A 17,645-nucleotide genomic window follows, 5' to 3' on the forward strand; every position below is an offset into this window, starting at 1 on the left:
TTGACAATGCAAAACAATTGATCCCAAAAGAATAGACTGGAGGAGCACTGAAAAGAACATATATAAAAAGATATTGCTTGTCTCATGACAGGATCATAAAAGCAGTTTGCACTAGTGTGTTTTCTCTATTATAGCCTTCATCCTTGCCTTTGTATGCTGTTTTGTAATAATATTGTAAATTTTGTTGTACCTCCTTTTCATGTACAAAGCTCTAATCATCCATCTGGTTTACACTGGATAAAAAAGAACCGGTGGAGAAATAGGTAGGTGGTGGGAAAATCAGAAGCAGTTTTATGTGCCACTTGAATCTTCCCATGTTCTGGGTCTCTCCAGGACCAGGACATAAATTAGACAGCCTTCACGTCTGCTCTGTTTCCGTGCATCTCAGTGCCCCCAGGAGCTGTTGCAGAGCCAAGAACAGCCAGAGCCCTGCGATGCTGCCCACTCCTCTCTTCCGCAGCCCCCGTGCTGGGATGACAACAACCGGGTCATTGGCAACAGCAGAGTCTTGGCTTCATGGATATTTAGCTTACATGACAAGTCATTTCAGCTTCCATCTGTACAGGGGAGCATGGACAGTTGTGAAAACAGCCTTTCAGTTCACTGCGATGGTTATGGTATTTTCCTCAGTGATTGAAATACCTGAGAATTTTCTTTGCTCAGCAAAAGAAAAACGGACAGAGTTAAGTACCGTGGAATGCTCTGTCCACTCAGGAGGTGGTGTTTTGTGATATCTAACGTGTGGTATCAAAATAATTTAGAAATGTTGTGAAATTAAGTGATATCCAGTCACATGAAACCCCACGATGGTGCGCAGCATTGATCCAGCGAGTCCCATCATGCCTTTGAGGAGCAGACGGTGGCCAGGCCCCTTCCCGGTGCCCTCTCTGAGGGACGGCTGGCCATGCCAACAGAGGGAAGAGCCACCGGGGCCATCGGGCCTACCAGGAGCTTCTCTGTCAAGTACAACTGTCGCAAGAACTAACTGTAGAAACTAAAAGACTCCTGGGATCATTGAACCTGCTCTGCTCGGCTTTTACTTCACCATTCACTGAAAATAACTGGTTCGCGTGGGGAAAAAAGAACCCCAAGGTTCTGTGTAGCCTGACAGCCCCATGGCCATCCCATCTCGGGAAGACCAACTGTGCACTGGTCTGGTCTGAAACTTGCCAGCAGAGCTAATTAATGCCATAGCCCATCAGGAGGCGGGGGGCAGCAGGAGCATCTGTTGACAAAGGTAAAACCGTCTCGGCACCGCAGTGGCACCCGGGCAAGTGCCATGTCCCACGGCGGGGAGAGCAGCCACGCGCCAGGGATGGTGCGGGCCGTCCCGGGTAATCGGGGCTGCAGCCGCCCGGTCGGTCTGCAGGGAAAATGTACGTTCACTCGAGCGGCGAGGCGGTGCCGGGGCTGCTGCGGGGCGATGCCCCGAATCCTCTCCACGACGCTGCGCGGCCTGCGCGCGGCGGCCAGCCCTGCTCACAGCACCGGGCCCTCGCTCCCTCAGCACGGCCGGCGCCTGGCACCGCATCCCGTAGGGCCCCGACCGAGTAACGGGGGAAAGGGATCAGCGCGGGGCCGCCCCGGCCCGAGCCGGAGGAGCCCCGCCATCGCCCGGTTGGGGCGGCAGCATGGCGGCGGCTGCCGCTGGGGGGGAAGCGCTGCCGAGCGCAGCCGAGCGCAGCCGATGGCGCCCGAAGCGCTCCCGGCGCGACGGAGACACCCGAGCGGCGCCGAGGCGGCCCCGTGAGGGCGGGGCGGCGGGGCCGAGCGGCCCGGCCGGATGTGAGCGGAGCGGCCGCTTCCTGCTGCCCGCAGTCCTCCCTCTCCCGCCTCGGGTGGTGCCGCTGCCGCGTCCCGCTGCCGGCGCAGGGCGGAGGCGGCCGCGACCCGCTGCCGAGACCGCCGCCGGCTCGCTCCTTGCGCGGCCCGCCGCCCCCCCCCGCCTCCCGCCCCGCTTGGCAGCAGGAGCCGCCGCGGCGCCGCCCCGATGCAGGCCATCAAGTGTGTGGTGGTGGGCGACGGGTGAGTCCGAGCGGCCCCGGGGCCAGGCCCTCACCCCGTGGGGCTCCGACGGGCCGTGAGCGGCGCGGGCCGCGCGGGCCCCGCCGGGTGCGGGCGCCGCCGCCGCGGGCCCGGGCGCGGCCTTGCCGGCCCGACGGGAGCGAGGCCGCTGAGGCCGGGGGCGGCGGCGGCGGCATCCTGCGGGCGGCGGCGGGGGGGGGGGGGCGCGGGGCGAGGCGGCGGCCGGCGGCGAATGGCGGCGGCCGGGGGCGGCGGGGCGCGGGGGGTCCCTGCGGCGCTGGCGGGGCGCGCGCCCGGCGCGGCCGCTGGGGAAGGCGCGGCGGCGGCGGCGGGGGGCGGGCGGGAGCGGCCCTGCCCGGCCGGCGCCGGGTGGGAGCGGTCCCTCCGCCCCGGGGCGGCCCTGCCCGCCCGGCTCCGTCCGGGGCGTGGGGGGGGCCGCCGGGCTCCGCCGGCCCCGGGCGCCTCTCCCGGCCGGCGCTGTGGTGTCAGCAGGCACACCGAGGTGCTCACGGTGTATTAAATTCCGCGGTTTTGATAATATGAGAAATTAAAAATCGTTTGGAAATAGCTTTTGTGAAAGCAACAGACTTATTATTGTTTATAGCTTGATTTTTCACATCTGATTCTTGCGGTAAAACGAAGTGAAATGTGCTAAACTCCAAGCACATCATAAGTGCTTGTGAGCAGAGGCTGTTTTTCCGCATGCGTCTGGTCTTGTAAAGCTGCCGTCTAAAGGAGACTGATAAAGCACTCGAAATACAAATAATTAACGATATCTGTGTCTGTAAAGAACTGTTACGCCTACAGATGCTATCAGGGTGTTACTCATTAGCGAAACAACTCGAGGACGCTTTTTAGAATGGAGTTAACTCTTAAGTTCAGCTGTCGGGTTCCAGCGTGAGGAACGCTGGGCTGTGCTGGCGAAGGGGTTTGTGTTTGCCGCTTCCGAGCGTTCTCCGGGATGATGTTCCCGTCAGCTCGGGGCATCCGTCCTCCCCCGGGTGTCGGAGCTGGAAAACAAGGCCCGTCTTATGCAGTCGGAGAGGTTTTTTCCTTAGGAGAAACAAAAATCCCAGTGTAGGCTGAGCATAATTGGTATCAGAGCAAACTCCTGCAGATGACAGAGCAGTCAAGTGTAGCGACATGGTCTTGCCCCTCTCTGTAGTTTCACGGGGTGGCTTAATCTTCAAGTTATTTGCGTGGGGTTTTTCTTGTTGTTTTGCTTTTTAAGATGTAAAATCCCCCAAAAGGCAGCTAAGTATGGTTGAGAGAGAAATTTACTCTGTGTGACAAATTTGTTTTGATGTGCTGTGTAAGATTTTGAGCAGTGTGAACATGACAGTGGTTTCTTGACAAATGAATACTTTTAATAGTAGTGTAATTCCTTGAAGGATACCTATGGACTGTTTTATTGATTTTTAAAACCAAAAAATTTGCTTTTCCAATTAATTTTTTTTTTAATTCGGCTGAACTGTGTTGTCTGTGCCAGTGCTGTAGATAAATGCGATGCATTGTGTTTGGGTGCAGAGAAAAGTTCAGTCTACTTCCTCCGCTAGATTTGAGAACTCATCACAAACTATAATGTTCAGAAATTCATTCAACAAAACAGTTCTTTTCGTCATTTGCTTTGTAAACCATCCTGCTTCCAAACATGTTTATTGCTCTTTGTCTTGGAAATGAAAGTGGTGTAGTTCTACCTGAGTTTTGTACATGTGTGTGAACAAAGTACAGTAGTTTGTTTTCCTTCCTCCTTAGGTAGAAGCAAATCTCTCTTAAGGTTCCATTCGGGTGCTGTTGCTCATTTTTGGTAGCTTTGTATTATTCTCCCTTCGGTGTTTTTAAAAAGTACCTGGCTACTTGTGTTTCTCTGTCCTGCTGCTGCTTCAAAAGTTCCAGCATTACAGGTATTGGAGGAAGCCTGTAATGTTTGCCTTAGATAAGGCTAAAGCTTTAGTGTTTCTGTAAAACAATGCAAGTTAAAGATTTGCTTATGTAATGTAAAACTTAGGTATTGTTTTATGTACCCTCCACAAAGATCTGCTAGGAACAAAATAAACAAAGCTGTAGGAGTACCTGTGTGGTGATTTATTTTTTCTTAATTCGTAAATGAGTAGGCTGTTTCTTGTAGGTAACTCATGTTTGTTCTTAGAGGTTTGACTAGTATCTGTTTAGACAACGAATTTGACTAGAAAAACAGGGCATGTATGCTAGTTGTGCGGTGGCATTTTGCCCTTGTTTTTTTTCTTCACTGTGAGGATTGTTTGGGGAAAATAAATGGCAACTGTTGCTTTGACTCTGGATGCTGTGGAGCAGCAGGGATGTGCAGGACAGAGGAGGAGCGCTCCACTCGAGGAACTGCAGGGATTGCTGTTGATGACACTTGAGAAAAAGCATTTGTGTGAGTTATTTTTAGCAGCTTTTGTTTTCAGGCTAAAAACGCAGCTGTTAAGTGGTATGAAATCTCCAGTGATGCTGTGTAACATTAGGGAAAGTTCTGCATTTTGGAGAAATAATTACTAGATGCCGCAGAAGTGGTCAAACTTAATGCTTTTTTGTAGGCTTTCTTAAACTGTAGAAATAAGGAAGAACAAGAGCAGTGAATTGAGAGTCCCTGTTTGGAATCCTGCTTAGTTTGAGACCTCATCTGCCAAAGCTGTGCTGTATTTGATTTGATTTCTCAAGGCGGGTAGTGCAGTGTCTGTGGAAGGTGCTGAACACCTCGGGCCTCTCCAGTGCAATCTGTAGAGAGCGCAGTGACTTGATATTTAGTCTGAACTTGTAAAGTTAAAAAAACCCAAATCAGTATAGTATTGTTGGGAGTGAACAGCATAGTTGGGAGAGGGTGTGTCACAGCGAGTGAAACAGCTTATCTGGCAGAGCCCTACATAACCAAAGCTGCTACGGCGAAAATACTGAACTTCTGATCTGCGGATGGTACTAGAGAAATCTCAGCTGCTGTCTAAGGTCCAGGTGAAGGCCAGGGCTGTTGTGCATCACGTCTGCTTGGGAGGTAGTTCAGGTGGATCACGTAACCAAACCTTTTTATGAAGGCTGCCACCTGTTTGCAGACATTGGTGTTTCTGGAATTAAATCCGCAGGTGCTTCATCTGGCCTCCATTACTGTGGCTGCAGATGGGAACTAAAATCTCACAATTAGTTTTTAGTTGTGGGAAAGCAGGAAACACTTGACCATCTGTGCAGCTCCAGTGGGTGCCTTTAGAGTGGAAGAAGTGCTGGGGCAGGTCCTCCAGCGGCATTTTCAGTGGATGTCACAAAACGTGGCTCTGAGCAGCTCTAACATAGTGGGGAAACTTCATAAAACTTGTTAGTGTAAATAAGGCCAGGAAAGAGATGACATGTTTTGTTTTCAAGATTTAATACATATGTGGTTATATAAATACATCGATTCCTGGATGGTTCCCGGAAGCAATAAGGCATTTGGTGCTGTCTTTTTTGAGTCTTTCACTTACTGTTAAGTGGTTAAAATGCTAGATTTCTGTAGGCCATATTTTTAATTACAGTCAAATGTTACTAGTTTCACTTATGTAATAGTGCGTGGACAGAGCTATGGTTAAGTAGTTGCTAGAAATTTTGTTATGACTAATCTTGGTTTGGTGGTGTTTTAGTTTCTTAGTCTCAGCCTTTATGTACAAGGATTTACGTTTTGCCAAACAGAATTCTGTGTAGGGGAGTTGCTTTAATACAGAAGTTAGAAGTCTAAAAAAGTTGATCAAGTACTTAGAGGATGTGCTTTTTAAATAAAGGTGGGCATTAGTGTTTATTTTTAAGACTTGCAACCATAACGATCTGATTCGTAGGGCAGCGAGCCAAAAGTCAAGGAAGGCAGGAAACCTAGATGAAGCGAGTCTGAAACAGGGCTGTTGAACGTGTTTTGTCTTGTTTAAATGACTGGGGCTGATGGGCGCTGCAGAAGCACACGACAGGCACTTCTGAGCTTGGAATGAAACCTCTCACCACCTCCTTCCTGCGCGGCTTTGATTAGCCAGAGCAGGCTCACCAGCTCCAGTGCAAAATGAGCAAAGCAGCCTGGGTGCGGAGAAAAGGTCTCCGTCCGCTGCTGAAGATGTTGAGTTCAACATTAATTTGTTAGAAGCTTAAATTACCTGTAATGAACTTGCTGGAAAATGAAGTGTCAGGCCAAATGGGCTCTAGAAGCGAGGGAGCGCGTAGCCGCTGTGCCTCAAGAAGTTTCCCAAAGAAGCTGGGTTTTGCTCCTCTCAGTATTTTGAAGGTTTTCATGTTTGTCCTTTATAAGCCAGTCTGGTGTAGCCTGCTTTATAGTGTTGTGAGGGCAATTCAGTCATATGTTCACCCTGATGGAGCTGGTGGCTCGGGGGGCTGAAAGAGTGAGTTCTCCTGATGGGGGAGGCGGGGTGAGTAGTTTTCCTGAGCTCCTTGTTCTGCTTCTTACAGAGTCGCTGTGTGCTAGTGCAAGAGGTGAGATGGGATCTCCTCTTTCCACAGCTGTTTAATTAGCGAAGCTGTGTTGTCATACAGCTCCCTGATTCTTTCCCACACAAGTTTTTGAATGGTAAATCCCTCTCCTGCTTCTGAGCACGAGCGTATCTCACGCCTGTTACTACAGGAAAATGTTCAGAGATGGTACTTATCAAGAATAGAATGAGATGTCCCTGTTGTTGCTGTAGCTTGGTAAAAGAGAGCATGTGCTGAGTGGGGCGGGGAGGAATCTCAGTCTGTGCAATAGCTGGCATCTTGTTTCCTTGGAAGCAACTGTGAAAAGTAGTGTGGAAAAATGCACGGTATGACCAGAGAGTTGCAGCAGATGGGATGTTGTGCTAGGTGTCAGCTCAGAAACATAAAATTACAATTGAAAAATAGGCACGTAGGATAAAATCCTAGGTAATTTTGCACTGGGAAGCAACTCCCTCGTAGCTCAGGCATTTAAGGTAACATTGTCAGATACTGCATACAAATAACTTGTTGGGCTAATGCAGTATGGAACTGCTTAAAATTTAATGGAGAGACTCATTACAGGTTGAGCTACAACTGCACGGTGACTTATGGTTATGACAAAGCTCAAATTTACCTGCCTTAAATTGTGAGTCACTAGGTAAGGCTGGCTGGTTAACCTTCAATGTTAAATAATTTTAAAGAATGTTTTGAAGATGGTCTTTGGTGAGTGAAGGGACAGTCCGCATGCTTTCAAACCAAGAGAAGAAACACAGTGTTCTAAGTGCAAGATACATAGTAAAATTCACATATGAATCCCTCAAAATGTTTGCAGCTGGAGAACTAGTAAGCTCTTGACTAAAGCTTGTTTCTGTGAGTTATTTTGTTCTTCTGTAGAAGCTAATGGATAATAGGATATTTTTAGCAGTAGCATTTGGTTCTTGAGTTGGGTTTGTTTTGTTTTGCCTTTTTAAAAAAATATTAACTGTAATTCTAGACTAAAACTTCAACGAGTTCCTTCACCTTGTGAAAGATTTAGTTCAGGAAGTTTGTGAGTCAAACCCAATGCTAATGGCAAGACTAGAAGTGTACAGTAAGGTTTCAGAGTTACTGCTAACTTGCTCTGAGCAAATCGTTGTGGTGGTAAAACATCAGCCAGAAAGGCAGTTTTCCTTGCCTGGGAGCGGGTCTGTTTGGGGAGAGCGATCGGAAGGCTGTACGGCCGCCTGGGCCCTATTGCTTTTGAGGAACTGGGTGCACACTGGGCTCTGGAGTCTCTCGGATGAAGGATTCTGTGCTTCAAGTGAGAAGCAAGCACGGGAACCATCTGCAGTCTCACAAGCACTCTTTGCAGAGTCTCAAAGAAATATGGTCCAACTTCAAGTTTTCCAACCCTTTAATTGAAACTGCAACAAGAATCCAACGGTGTCGTTAATCTAATGCTTGGCTCTAGATAAGACGTGGGGAGGAAGGGAGCTGGCTGACAAGTTTTGAAAGAAGCCTGGAGCAGAACCTTGTCCTGCCGCCATCCGGGGCTGTTCAGAATGAGATCGGTGGGGAAGGGTTCAGTGCTCCACGTTCTCCACTATTGGAATGTAATCTATCTATAAATCAGCTTGAAATGCTTGAATAGTTGATGGATGCATGCGGGAAGTCCTTTTGCAATAGCAATAAACATTGTGAGGATTATCATTTGTGTTTGTTCCTCAAATACACAAAAGTAATGATGTGTTGAGAAATTACACCTTTTTTCAAGCTTTTTCAAACTTTATGCCAAAGTATACCATTCTCTGGAAAATGGTATAAAAAAACCCCAAAACACAACAACCAACTGCTTCAAAAACAGTTTTGGAATTGTGCAAAGGGCATCTGGAAATACTTCTTGGGTTTCTTAATTTCAGGGGGTTGGAGCAAGGCAGTCCTGATGAGTGTTCAGTCAGGTGACTCGCAGATGTTAGTAGTCTTATTAATACTTGTGGGTTTTTTCTGTCTAAAGATTAACAAAATTTAGTAATTTACCACTTCACAAAATGGATGTTCATACTAGGTGTGTCTTCCTTGCCAGTAATCTTAAGGCTACAGGCAATTAGCTGTTTTCCTGCACAGGAGAGACTGCTGACACCCAGTTGTCCCTCGGATGACTGGATGTAATCAGTCGTCTTCCCTAAAAGGAATATTATTTCTCATTATTCAAGATGAATGTGTTTTACATGTGAACTTTCTTTTTTTACAGTGCTGTAGGTAAAACATGCCTACTCATCAGTTACACGACCAATGCATTTCCTGGAGAATATATACCCACTGTGTAAGTATTTACGAAACCTGAAGAACTCATTTATGTCAAATTCTCTGTGCTTACTGCCATGCCCTTTTCCTTATCTGAGTGGTTTGAATCGGCCGCAAGCACCCTGGGCTCTGTCTGAGCCCTTTGAGCGAGCGTCAGGGGTGTGAGGAGAAGCCCTTTGGGCTGCGGTTGTAGCAGCGCTCCTCCGTGTGCCACCCGCTTTGCCCCTCTCTGCCCTTGGCCTCGCTTCTCAGGGACTAACGCTTACTGACGCTCCATCGGATGCTCTTCTCTTTTAAAACAATGGGTTATTTCTGTCTTTAATATCATTCATAATAAGCAGTCCCAAGGCTGAACAGCTTGTAAAACATCATATCGTAGTCAGAAACGGTTGGTTTATGTGGCTAGAGATTATTTTTTTAATTTGTTCCTTCTGCTTTTTGTGCTACTGCCAATCCTGTGCAATCTCTGGCTCCTTGGGCAAGATTGTGGGGACTCATTTATTTTGGTGCTTCCCGTTTTCTTGCACGTAAGGATTTGTCGGCATCAGTATTAGTCTAGCTCTCTTTCTGAGGGCCTGTTGCAGGGAGGCTTTGGTGCACGAGCAGCTGCTTTGCCCTTTTCGATGTCTATATTTATCTGGTTGTTTTGCTGTCTGTGAGTATTGATGAGTTTTTCAGACAACAAAGTAGGTTCTAATGAGATTTACAGATGAATTTAGTCACCCTTCCAAGGCCTTGCTGTCTCAATTACTTCCATTTCCTCTTTTTGGTCTTAAATTCAGATTTTTGCATTATAGTATGCTAGTGTTCCAGTGAACTTAGTTTAGCCTGAACAAGTCATTCAGACCTTTGCACCTACAGAAGTGATGAGATAAAAGTTACGCCTCTGCTGGTCCTTGGTTTGATATTTCATTGGAGGGGTTTTTGATTAGCAGGATTAATAAGGTTTTTTCTTACCTGCTGCTGTTGTTAAGGATTCCTTGGTTGTTGCTCATGTATCTTCTATTCTAAATCTTACAAAATTACTTGTTGAATGTCCCACTAAGACTGGAAAGTGCTCGCCAAGTGCACGGCCTGCTTTCCTCTCCTTACTGCGATTAGCGCTTCCTTTGGAAGAGCAGTGAAAAAGGCGACTTCTGTTCAGACTGGACCGAGTCTGTTGTGCGTATTTTTTCCTTACATTACCTGATACCAGGCTCACTATTTAAAGGACAACTTCACTGTTTCTGGCGAGGAGAAGGATGCAATAAAAATGTTTCCTTTCGTGGTGTTCCCAATTAGGACTCTGTAGGAAAAAGTTCTTGGGTGCCCTGTTTTACTGCAAGCTAACGCAGCTAACTCTCTCTTTATTTTTTAGTTTTGACAACTACTCTGCTAATGTAATGGTTGATGGAAAACCGGTCAATCTGGGTTTGTGGGATACAGCTGGTCAAGAGGACTATGACAGACTACGTCCGCTCTCCTACCCACAAACAGTAAGAACTGCAGTGTGAAACTAGAAATAATCTGTACAGCTTTGTCTAACGTAAAGGCTTTTTCTTTTTGAACATAAGGCCAACGGTGTCATATCTGGAGTTGTATTTTTTAGTAACAGTGGCTTGTTGCAAGCTACCTTCCTTCATCCTACGTGCTGTGGCTGTAATGTTATAATCTTTGATGCGTGTACAGTTGTACAAATGTTAAAATTTCATGCCTGTGTATTTGCGTGCATTGATACTTGTTGGCTTTTGTGGAGTTGCAGCCTCAGAATCAGCTAGAATGCTTGATGTAAAACAAGAAAAACAAACAAAAAAATGCACAAAACCAAACGCCAGCCCCCTTGGTGAACAGTCCCGTCAGCTAGGCCATTGATTTTAAGGTTAGCATGCGTGCCGAGAGCAGGATTTTGTTTTGGCTTTAGGCGTGCTGTTTGGCTGCAGCCTGTCGCTGTCTCTGCTAAGTGCCTGGTGGTGTTCAGTCTCTGTGAGGATGTTCTAAGTGTGAAAGAGGTGGCACTGATTGAAGATACTGGTGGCATTGGCGGAGCCTGCGTCGGTGCTTTCGGATGGACTTAGGCCTGTGGCTGTTTTACTACTTACTGTAGCTTGTGCTGTAACAGCAACACAGATGTGCCCGCGCCGGCCGAGTCCTGTCTGCTGCATCTTTCCTTGTATAAGGAAAATGCTGGAGGAATCTGCTCTGCTTTTTCCAGTGCGACTTCAGAGGTGATTAATCTTTGCAGAGGCTGGTTTTCTAGTCTCTTTAGAGCCGTTACTTTTATCTGGTGGAGCCGTGCTGTAAGTGAAGAAAGGTGGTAATTTGCAGGGTTTGTGTTTGGGGTTTTTTCGCGTTGATTATTGTTGTTGTTAACTGTCAAATATAGATTCAATGCTAATAATGTAAAATGCAAAGTTGTTCCAGTTATTCTACAGCATAACTGCTCTCTTGAATAATGTGAAGCTTATTTAATGAACTTCGGTGCTTTTTTTTTTTTTAGCAAACCATCTCAATTCACAATTTTCCTTAATTCACTGCTTGCTAACTCTTACAGTTTTGCTTTCCCATCAGTTACAAACCCCAATATGAAGATGGACTTGCCAGTTGTAGGCAACTCTACTAGAAATGCCAGAAATATCTGCCTTTCCTAGGAAGAGAGACAATAGAAAGCTGTTTTTCTCTAATACTTAGATATTTATAGTATGCTTAAGCTTTGCTTAACATTGTAAAGCTATTTTCAGAAAAGTACCTCAGGGTAGAAAAAGGAATGTTGAAAGATCACTCCATAGCGTGAGAAGGCAGAGTTGCAAGGGGGGATATTGTTCCTGCCCTGTGACAAAGGGACAGAACACACGTGCGTGTCTTCACTCTGTCAGAAGGCCACGGTTATTTTAGCAGGCTGCAGAAGAGTTCAGTGTCAATCTAAGCATACTTGGGAAGAAAATCCCTTCTGTACAAGCATGTATAACTGTGAAGTAAACGTTTGAAGTACTTCAAGCTATTTGGATTTTTAACAGCAGAAAATGAAACAGTGGCAAGTCTTGAACCTCATCGAAGCAGTCTTCAGAGTTCAGACTTGTGCAGTATCTAAGATTCATCATCACTTAAGGGACAAAAACCCCCACGAAACTAACAAAAGGCACGGAGGAAGAGAACGGTGGAGCTGATGAAGCCTGACTGTTTTTAGGATCTGCCTTCAGCCTCCCCCTTCCTTCCCCATGCTATTTAAAACTCCCCTCGCGTGTTCCTGTGTCCCTCTGTTCCCCGCCTGCAGGGCCGGGGGAAAGCAGGGAGGGCTGATGACTTGGCCGACACGTGTATCTCAATTAGCCGCCCCGCGCCTCAACAGCTATTAACTTCACAGGAGGGACTCTGCCATAGCGGAGGCATTAATTTGTACCTTTTTCCCTTACTCATCTCTTTTTTTTTTTTTTCCCCCCCTTAAAGTGTACAGGAATTTAGTACCTTCTGCTGAATGTTTTTGAAATCTACCAGTATTTCAGAATATTTGGGGAAGGAAGAACTTGGGACAGAAAAGGTGGTTACCTTTGTTTCCTCAGGAGGCCAAACCAGAGGGAGGGTTAAGGCAGAAGGATGCCTCTCGTGAGAGGTTTTGCTCTTGCTGCTTCCCTGTGATGCTGCAGAGCGGCGCAGGGCAGGTCCTGGTGCTGGGCCCCGGGGGCAGGTCCTGGTGCTGGGCTCCGTGGGGCAGGTCCTGGTGCTGGGCCCCGCGGGGCAGGTCCTGGTGCTGGGCCCCGCGGGGCAGGTCCTGGTGCTGGGCCCCGCGGGGCAGGTCCTGGTGCTGGGCCCCGGGGGCAGGTCCTGGTGCTGGGCCCCGCGGGGCAGGTCCTGGTGCTGGGCCCCGCGGGGCAGGTCCTGGTGCTGGGCCCCGCGGGGCAGGTCCTGGTGCTGGGCCCCGGGGGCAGGTGGTCAGTTGTGCTGAATTCCAGGGCAGGGTCTCTCACCAAGAGCCGTGTTGTGAACATTCGTGAGCGCAGATCGCTGACTGAGAACGTTTTCCCTTAAATCCATTTGAGGTGTAACTTTATCTCCTGCTGTTATTAGGTTGGAGCAACCAATGGTAAGAATATATCTTCCAGTCTGACAGATCAACCTATTGCCGTATGTAAAACTTTAAGTAAACTTCAGTTCCAAGTTCTGTCATCCTGTCTTGCTTACGAGAGTGATAAATTGGCCCCTATTTTTTTTAAATAACTAGTTTTCTTGGAACTATGGAGTTGCTCAATCTGAGAACTCTGTTACCAAATCTCCTTATATCAGTTGCTAAGACTAAATCTTTTCTTGCAAATAAACAGCTTTTCCTCTTACTTACTAAGATTGGTAGCGTGGGAGATCTTCAAATAATTCCTCATGGTTACACCGAATTTTTCGATCTCTGGAGCTAGTAGAGGAGAGGAGAGAATCTGCGCAATGTGCAGAACTTCAGTCACCGCAAACCGGCAGAATTGGAACTCAGAAGTAGTGGCCATAGTATCACATCATTTGATGTTGTTTCTTTTTTCTTCTGGGACGCTGCTGCTGAAACTCGTTGGGGTGATGCATGAACAACTGGGTTGCAAGTGCTTAGCAGTGCAGATGTCAGCTGCTGACCTAACAAAACGCCTGGAAATGCAGCACAATCAACTAACATTCTGAAATGCCTGATTCTTTAACACATTTGGTAGCGGAATAGGCACGGATGCGGAGGTAGGCTGGGGCAAGTTCAGCGTGTTTGAGAGACGCTGATTGAGTTTTGGGTTTACAAGGTTACAGTCGTCATCAGCTTAGAGAAGATCCTGTGGTTATTCTGACCGCTTGTAGGCCGCAGTGTGTCGTTTGAAGCCCGTTGTTTTTTGAGGTGTATATGGTACAGCAGCTAGCGTAAACGTCCACAAAAGTGTTTTTACCTGCGCTTACAGACTTCGTTTGCCTTCAGTTGAAAAGCGAGATGTGTAAGATCCCTAAAAACACCCACTTTTCTCTCTGTTTTCCCATGATTTAAAAAGGGAAGGAAAGGAGAGAGCTTCAGGGTTTTTAATGCCCTTCTCAATCCTAATATGTTTATAGAGAAATTCTGAAATCTTTTTATACTGACATTCAATAGAAGTGACAGTTCCACAAGATTCTGCTGATTTGGGCATGAAACTAATAATTGTAGAAATCACTGTATAATTTTTTTTTATTCCCTATGGTATACTTTGCCTTTGCAATTTAGGACTACTTTATAGTAGTATATTAATGTTTAAAAAATTGGTGCCGGTGGTTACACTCTGCAGCATCCTGTGCTGATGGGGGACGTCCTGTTCACGGTTTGGTCACGTCAGGCCTGCAGAGAGCACCCAGCCCCGGTTCAGAAGCCACTCTGGGTTTGCCAGAGGTCTGAAGCGCTTTGGGTTGGTTTTTTACCTGAGTGTCAGTGAGGAAGAAGTGGTGATGTTTAGGGGGAAAAAGCTTGCAACGCAATGGTATTAGCGTCTTAGTTGCTGGCTACCGCAAGAGCTGACTCTAGACTCGACCACGTCCCCGCGCAGTTGTTCCCCCTCCGCGTGTCTGCTTGTGGCTGCCGCGGGGTGGATTCCCCACGGGCAAAGCCGCCTCTGTCGGCGCGTGCAGCCGCGTCGCTCACTGTGGCGTTTGCCAGCGCGGTGCAGATGAGCGTGGCGACGGCGATATTGCCCTTTCCGTGAGATTTTGCAGTGGTTGCTGTGCTGGACTAACTCCTGTCAACTTGCTTTGTAGGATGTCTTCTTAATCTGCTTTTCCCTTGTGAGCCCTGCTTCCTTTGAAAATGTCCGTGCTAAGGTAAGTGCAAGCTGGTGTAATTCTAAGTGTTCAACATACTGCTCGCTTTACAGCAATGTCTGGAAAATATTAGGTGATTATTATTTTTTTTAATTTTGTTTTTGTCAGGCAATGTGAAATGTAGTTTGAAAAGGCAGAAATCCATTTGCCTAACTTATAAGTTATGGAAGCTAAGGGCACGTGAAACACTGTAAATACAAATTGTTCCTTGATAGGGTAACAGTAGCTTGAGTGTTCAGCTAAGATCACAAACAGGAGCGTCCCTCTTGATGTAATTTAAAGAAAAATATTAAAAAACCAAATGCATGTAAAAATGAGGTCGATAGCGCTCGTTCCTGGCACCAGCCAGCATTCCAGCGTGTGCCCGGCTGCTCTTGCAGTCCCTCGTGCCCTCGGGCAGCTCGGCCGCCTGGCGCCGGGGAGACGCCGCCAGCGAGAGCCGGACGTACAGATCGGGGCTCTTCTGGCGTGTGGAGAAAATACAGCCCTTAGGAGGGCAGATGTTGAAGCTGTATGGAAACAAATACCTGTTGGCTTCATTAAAACTGTGTTGCAATTGCACGCTCTCTTCTAATACTGCCTCGGTGGGGTCTTACGTGTTCCCCTTTGCTCTTTGACTGACTTTGGAGAAGGACCGGGGGCCTTTCAGCCGTAACGTTCTCTTCCTTTCTGGAAACCTGTCCCCCCCAACCCGCGCTGTTTCTTTGCAGTGGTATCCGGAGGTGCGGCACCATTGCCCCAACACCCCCATCATTTTAGTGGGTACCAAACTTGATCTCCGGGATGACAAGGACACTATTGAGAAGCTGAAGGAGAAGAAGCTGACTCCCATCACCTACCCACAGGGCCTTGCCATGGCAAAGGAGATTGGTATGGCGGCAACGGGCTTATTGTGGACTACATCTGAACTTCATTTGTGGAAGATGTTGTACCTTAGTTAAAATAAACGCCTGGCGTTTGTTGTGGCATTGGCTAGAAGCAGCGCTGCTGGAATTGTGGAAAACGGCTTTGTAACCACCTTTTTGCTTTCCACAGGTGCAGTGAAATACCTCGAATGCTCAGCACTTACGCAGCGGGGCCTCAAGACAGTGTTTGACGAAGCGATCCGAGCAGTTCTGTGCCCCCCTCCTGTAAAGAAGAGGAAGAGAAAATGTCTGCTGCTGTAAACGTCTCCCTCCCCACCCCCTCCAGCCCGTGCTTTGCTCGGAACAATGGAGCATTCACACTCGATGCCAAGTTTTTCTGTTATAAATTAGGTCTCTTCCATAAATTCTTGAACCGATCAATGATTTCATGGTTTCATTTGTTTAAAGTATGAAAGTTACTTTGCATTCTTCTAAAAGCAAACTCCTGAAAAGACAAACCTATGTAAAGCCTTATTTTTAAAATCCTATTCTTGCTCAATTAAGTGTTGCCAAACTATCTGCTGAACTAAGTTGCGTTGTTGTGCTACGAACACTAAGCACTAAACTGTTTTTTAAAAGATTCTTCTGAAGATGACTCTAATTTCTGGTAGGAAATGCAAAAACACTTTCTAGTTTTTCACAGTAAGTAACAGTACCGAATAATTAGCAAAACACTGCACTCTAATGTGTTTTATTATTAAACGTTTTCTCAACCGCAGTCATTGCATAGTGTTGTATATCGAACCTAAATCTTTGACAATGGCTGACACCCCCGAGTCACAGTGTAAAATGCTTTATCGTTGGTAAGGGCTTGGTTGCAATCTAGTTCTTGCTGCTGTGATTTCAAAAATAAAGAAATAACTATTCTGACTGGAGCGTATCTAGTCCTTTTGACAGCATTGTATTTGATGGACAGAGGGTAGTGCCAGACAGTATTTGGACACTGTACAGATGACCCACGCTACACTGCCAGGGTAGCTGAGGCTGAATCGACTCAGTGCAGGGTGAAACCAGGGACCATTTTCCCAGAGGTGCAGTAGTGGAGGAAGTTGCTGTTCACGGGTGAATTCCTTTGATTTCAAGTAGGGCATTCATTTAGGTACAATTCTGAACCAGTCATTCCCACAGCTGATGTGTAGTAAATGCTTTTCTTGTAGAATCTCTTCTTACTGAGCAATATAACTTGTATTTTAAAACCTTTCTGATGATAGAAATTTGCTTTTTTTTTTCTCTTTTTCTGTAGAGTAGAATGTTCAAGCGTATCCTCCTTATTTTCCTGTTACTGCTGACCCAGTAAGTTATGCTTTCTGAGGGGCTTTTAGGCTATTAACTAGGTGTAAAAATCATGTGAAGCAGCTTTACACATTTTAGCCGTTTTTGTATTTTAAACCTCTCTAAACTATGAATCTTCTCCAATCTCGCGGTTTGCCAGATCTCCCCCCCAGTGTAACATCACTAATGCAGACGAGCGTTCTTTGTCACTACGTGTCCATGTGCAGCATAGGTTGAGTAATGGTAACTTGGGTCTGTGAGGTTCTGTAATTAGTGCTAATGTTCTGTACGTCCTGAACTGGCAGGAATACAATGTTGAACTACACCCTTTCAACCACTAAAGCAAAATTTAAAAATAAAAGTTGCAAAATTGTGAAGTTTTTACATTGATCTTTTGCTAATGCAATTAGCAGTATGTTTTGCATGTATGACTTAATAAATCCTTGAATCACATGTGTGGTGGTGTTTGAGTTTCTGAGCAAGTGTTCTCATTCTTGTCCCCCCAATAAGCGTCTTCGTCCACTGCCACCAGCAGGGGGGTGTCGGTGTCCCCTGGGGGGCTCCGCGCTGACCTGGGCTCCTTCAGTGGGGCCTGGTGTTAAGAGCCGGACTCAAATGTGGGACTTGGCCCTGTTTCTTCAGAGGCCTGTCCGTGTGGTTGGAGTTGGTGCTGGCTCCTCCTGCGATGATGTAAAGCTGGTGACAACCGGGGAAAATACACCTGTTTCACGCCACTGTGCGCAAACGAATGCGATGATGTATTTTCCTCTAAACCTGTTACTCTAACAGTTTGTGACTGGGTGGCTCTGGAGCAGTACAGTTTGTGCTTTACCGCCTCACGTTGTAGCCTTTTAAATGCAGGGCCGTGGTCAGTGTGCGTTACCGGCCTGGGGGACCCCGGAGCAGCACCCCGTGGCTGCCTGCGCTGGGGGTAACCCCCTGCGGGGC

The 17,645-nt window shown here is 47.1% G+C and overlaps 1 protein-coding gene across 1 annotated transcript; it reads left to right on the top strand.

Moving 5' to 3' along the window:
• Positions 1-1,759: 1,759 nt before the first annotated feature.
• RAC1 (Rac family small GTPase 1) lies at positions 1,760-17,150 on the top strand. Its single transcript, XM_063345072.1, has 6 exons — positions 1,760-2,025; positions 8,690-8,761; positions 10,100-10,217; positions 14,458-14,520; positions 15,231-15,390; positions 15,556-17,150. Exons 1-6 carry the CDS (start codon positions 1,991-1,993, stop codon positions 15,684-15,686), a joined length of 579 nt encoding a protein of 192 aa, XP_063201142.1. The 5' UTR covers positions 1,760-1,990; the 3' UTR covers positions 15,687-17,150.
• The last annotated feature ends 495 nt before the right edge of the window (positions 17,151-17,645 follow it).

This window comes from Chroicocephalus ridibundus, chromosome 8 (genome assembly GCF_963924245.1).
Source record: "Chroicocephalus ridibundus chromosome 8, bChrRid1.1, whole genome shotgun sequence".
NCBI lineage: Eukaryota > Metazoa > Chordata > Aves > Charadriiformes > Laridae > Chroicocephalus > Chroicocephalus ridibundus.

Bases quoted from the DNA above. Each gene is read 5' to 3' on its own strand.
- RAC1 (XM_063345072.1), top strand. From the start codon at position 1,991: ATGCAGGCCATCAAGTGTGTGGTGGTGGGCGACGG. The intron at 14,521-15,230 runs GTAAGTGCAAGC...GTTTCTTTGCAG, and splicing joins TTGAAAATGTCCGTGCTAAG to TGGTATCCGGAGGTGCGGCA. The intron at 15,391-15,555 runs GTATGGCGGCAA...TGCTTTCCACAG, and splicing joins TGCCATGGCAAAGGAGATTG to GTGCAGTGAAATACCTCGAA.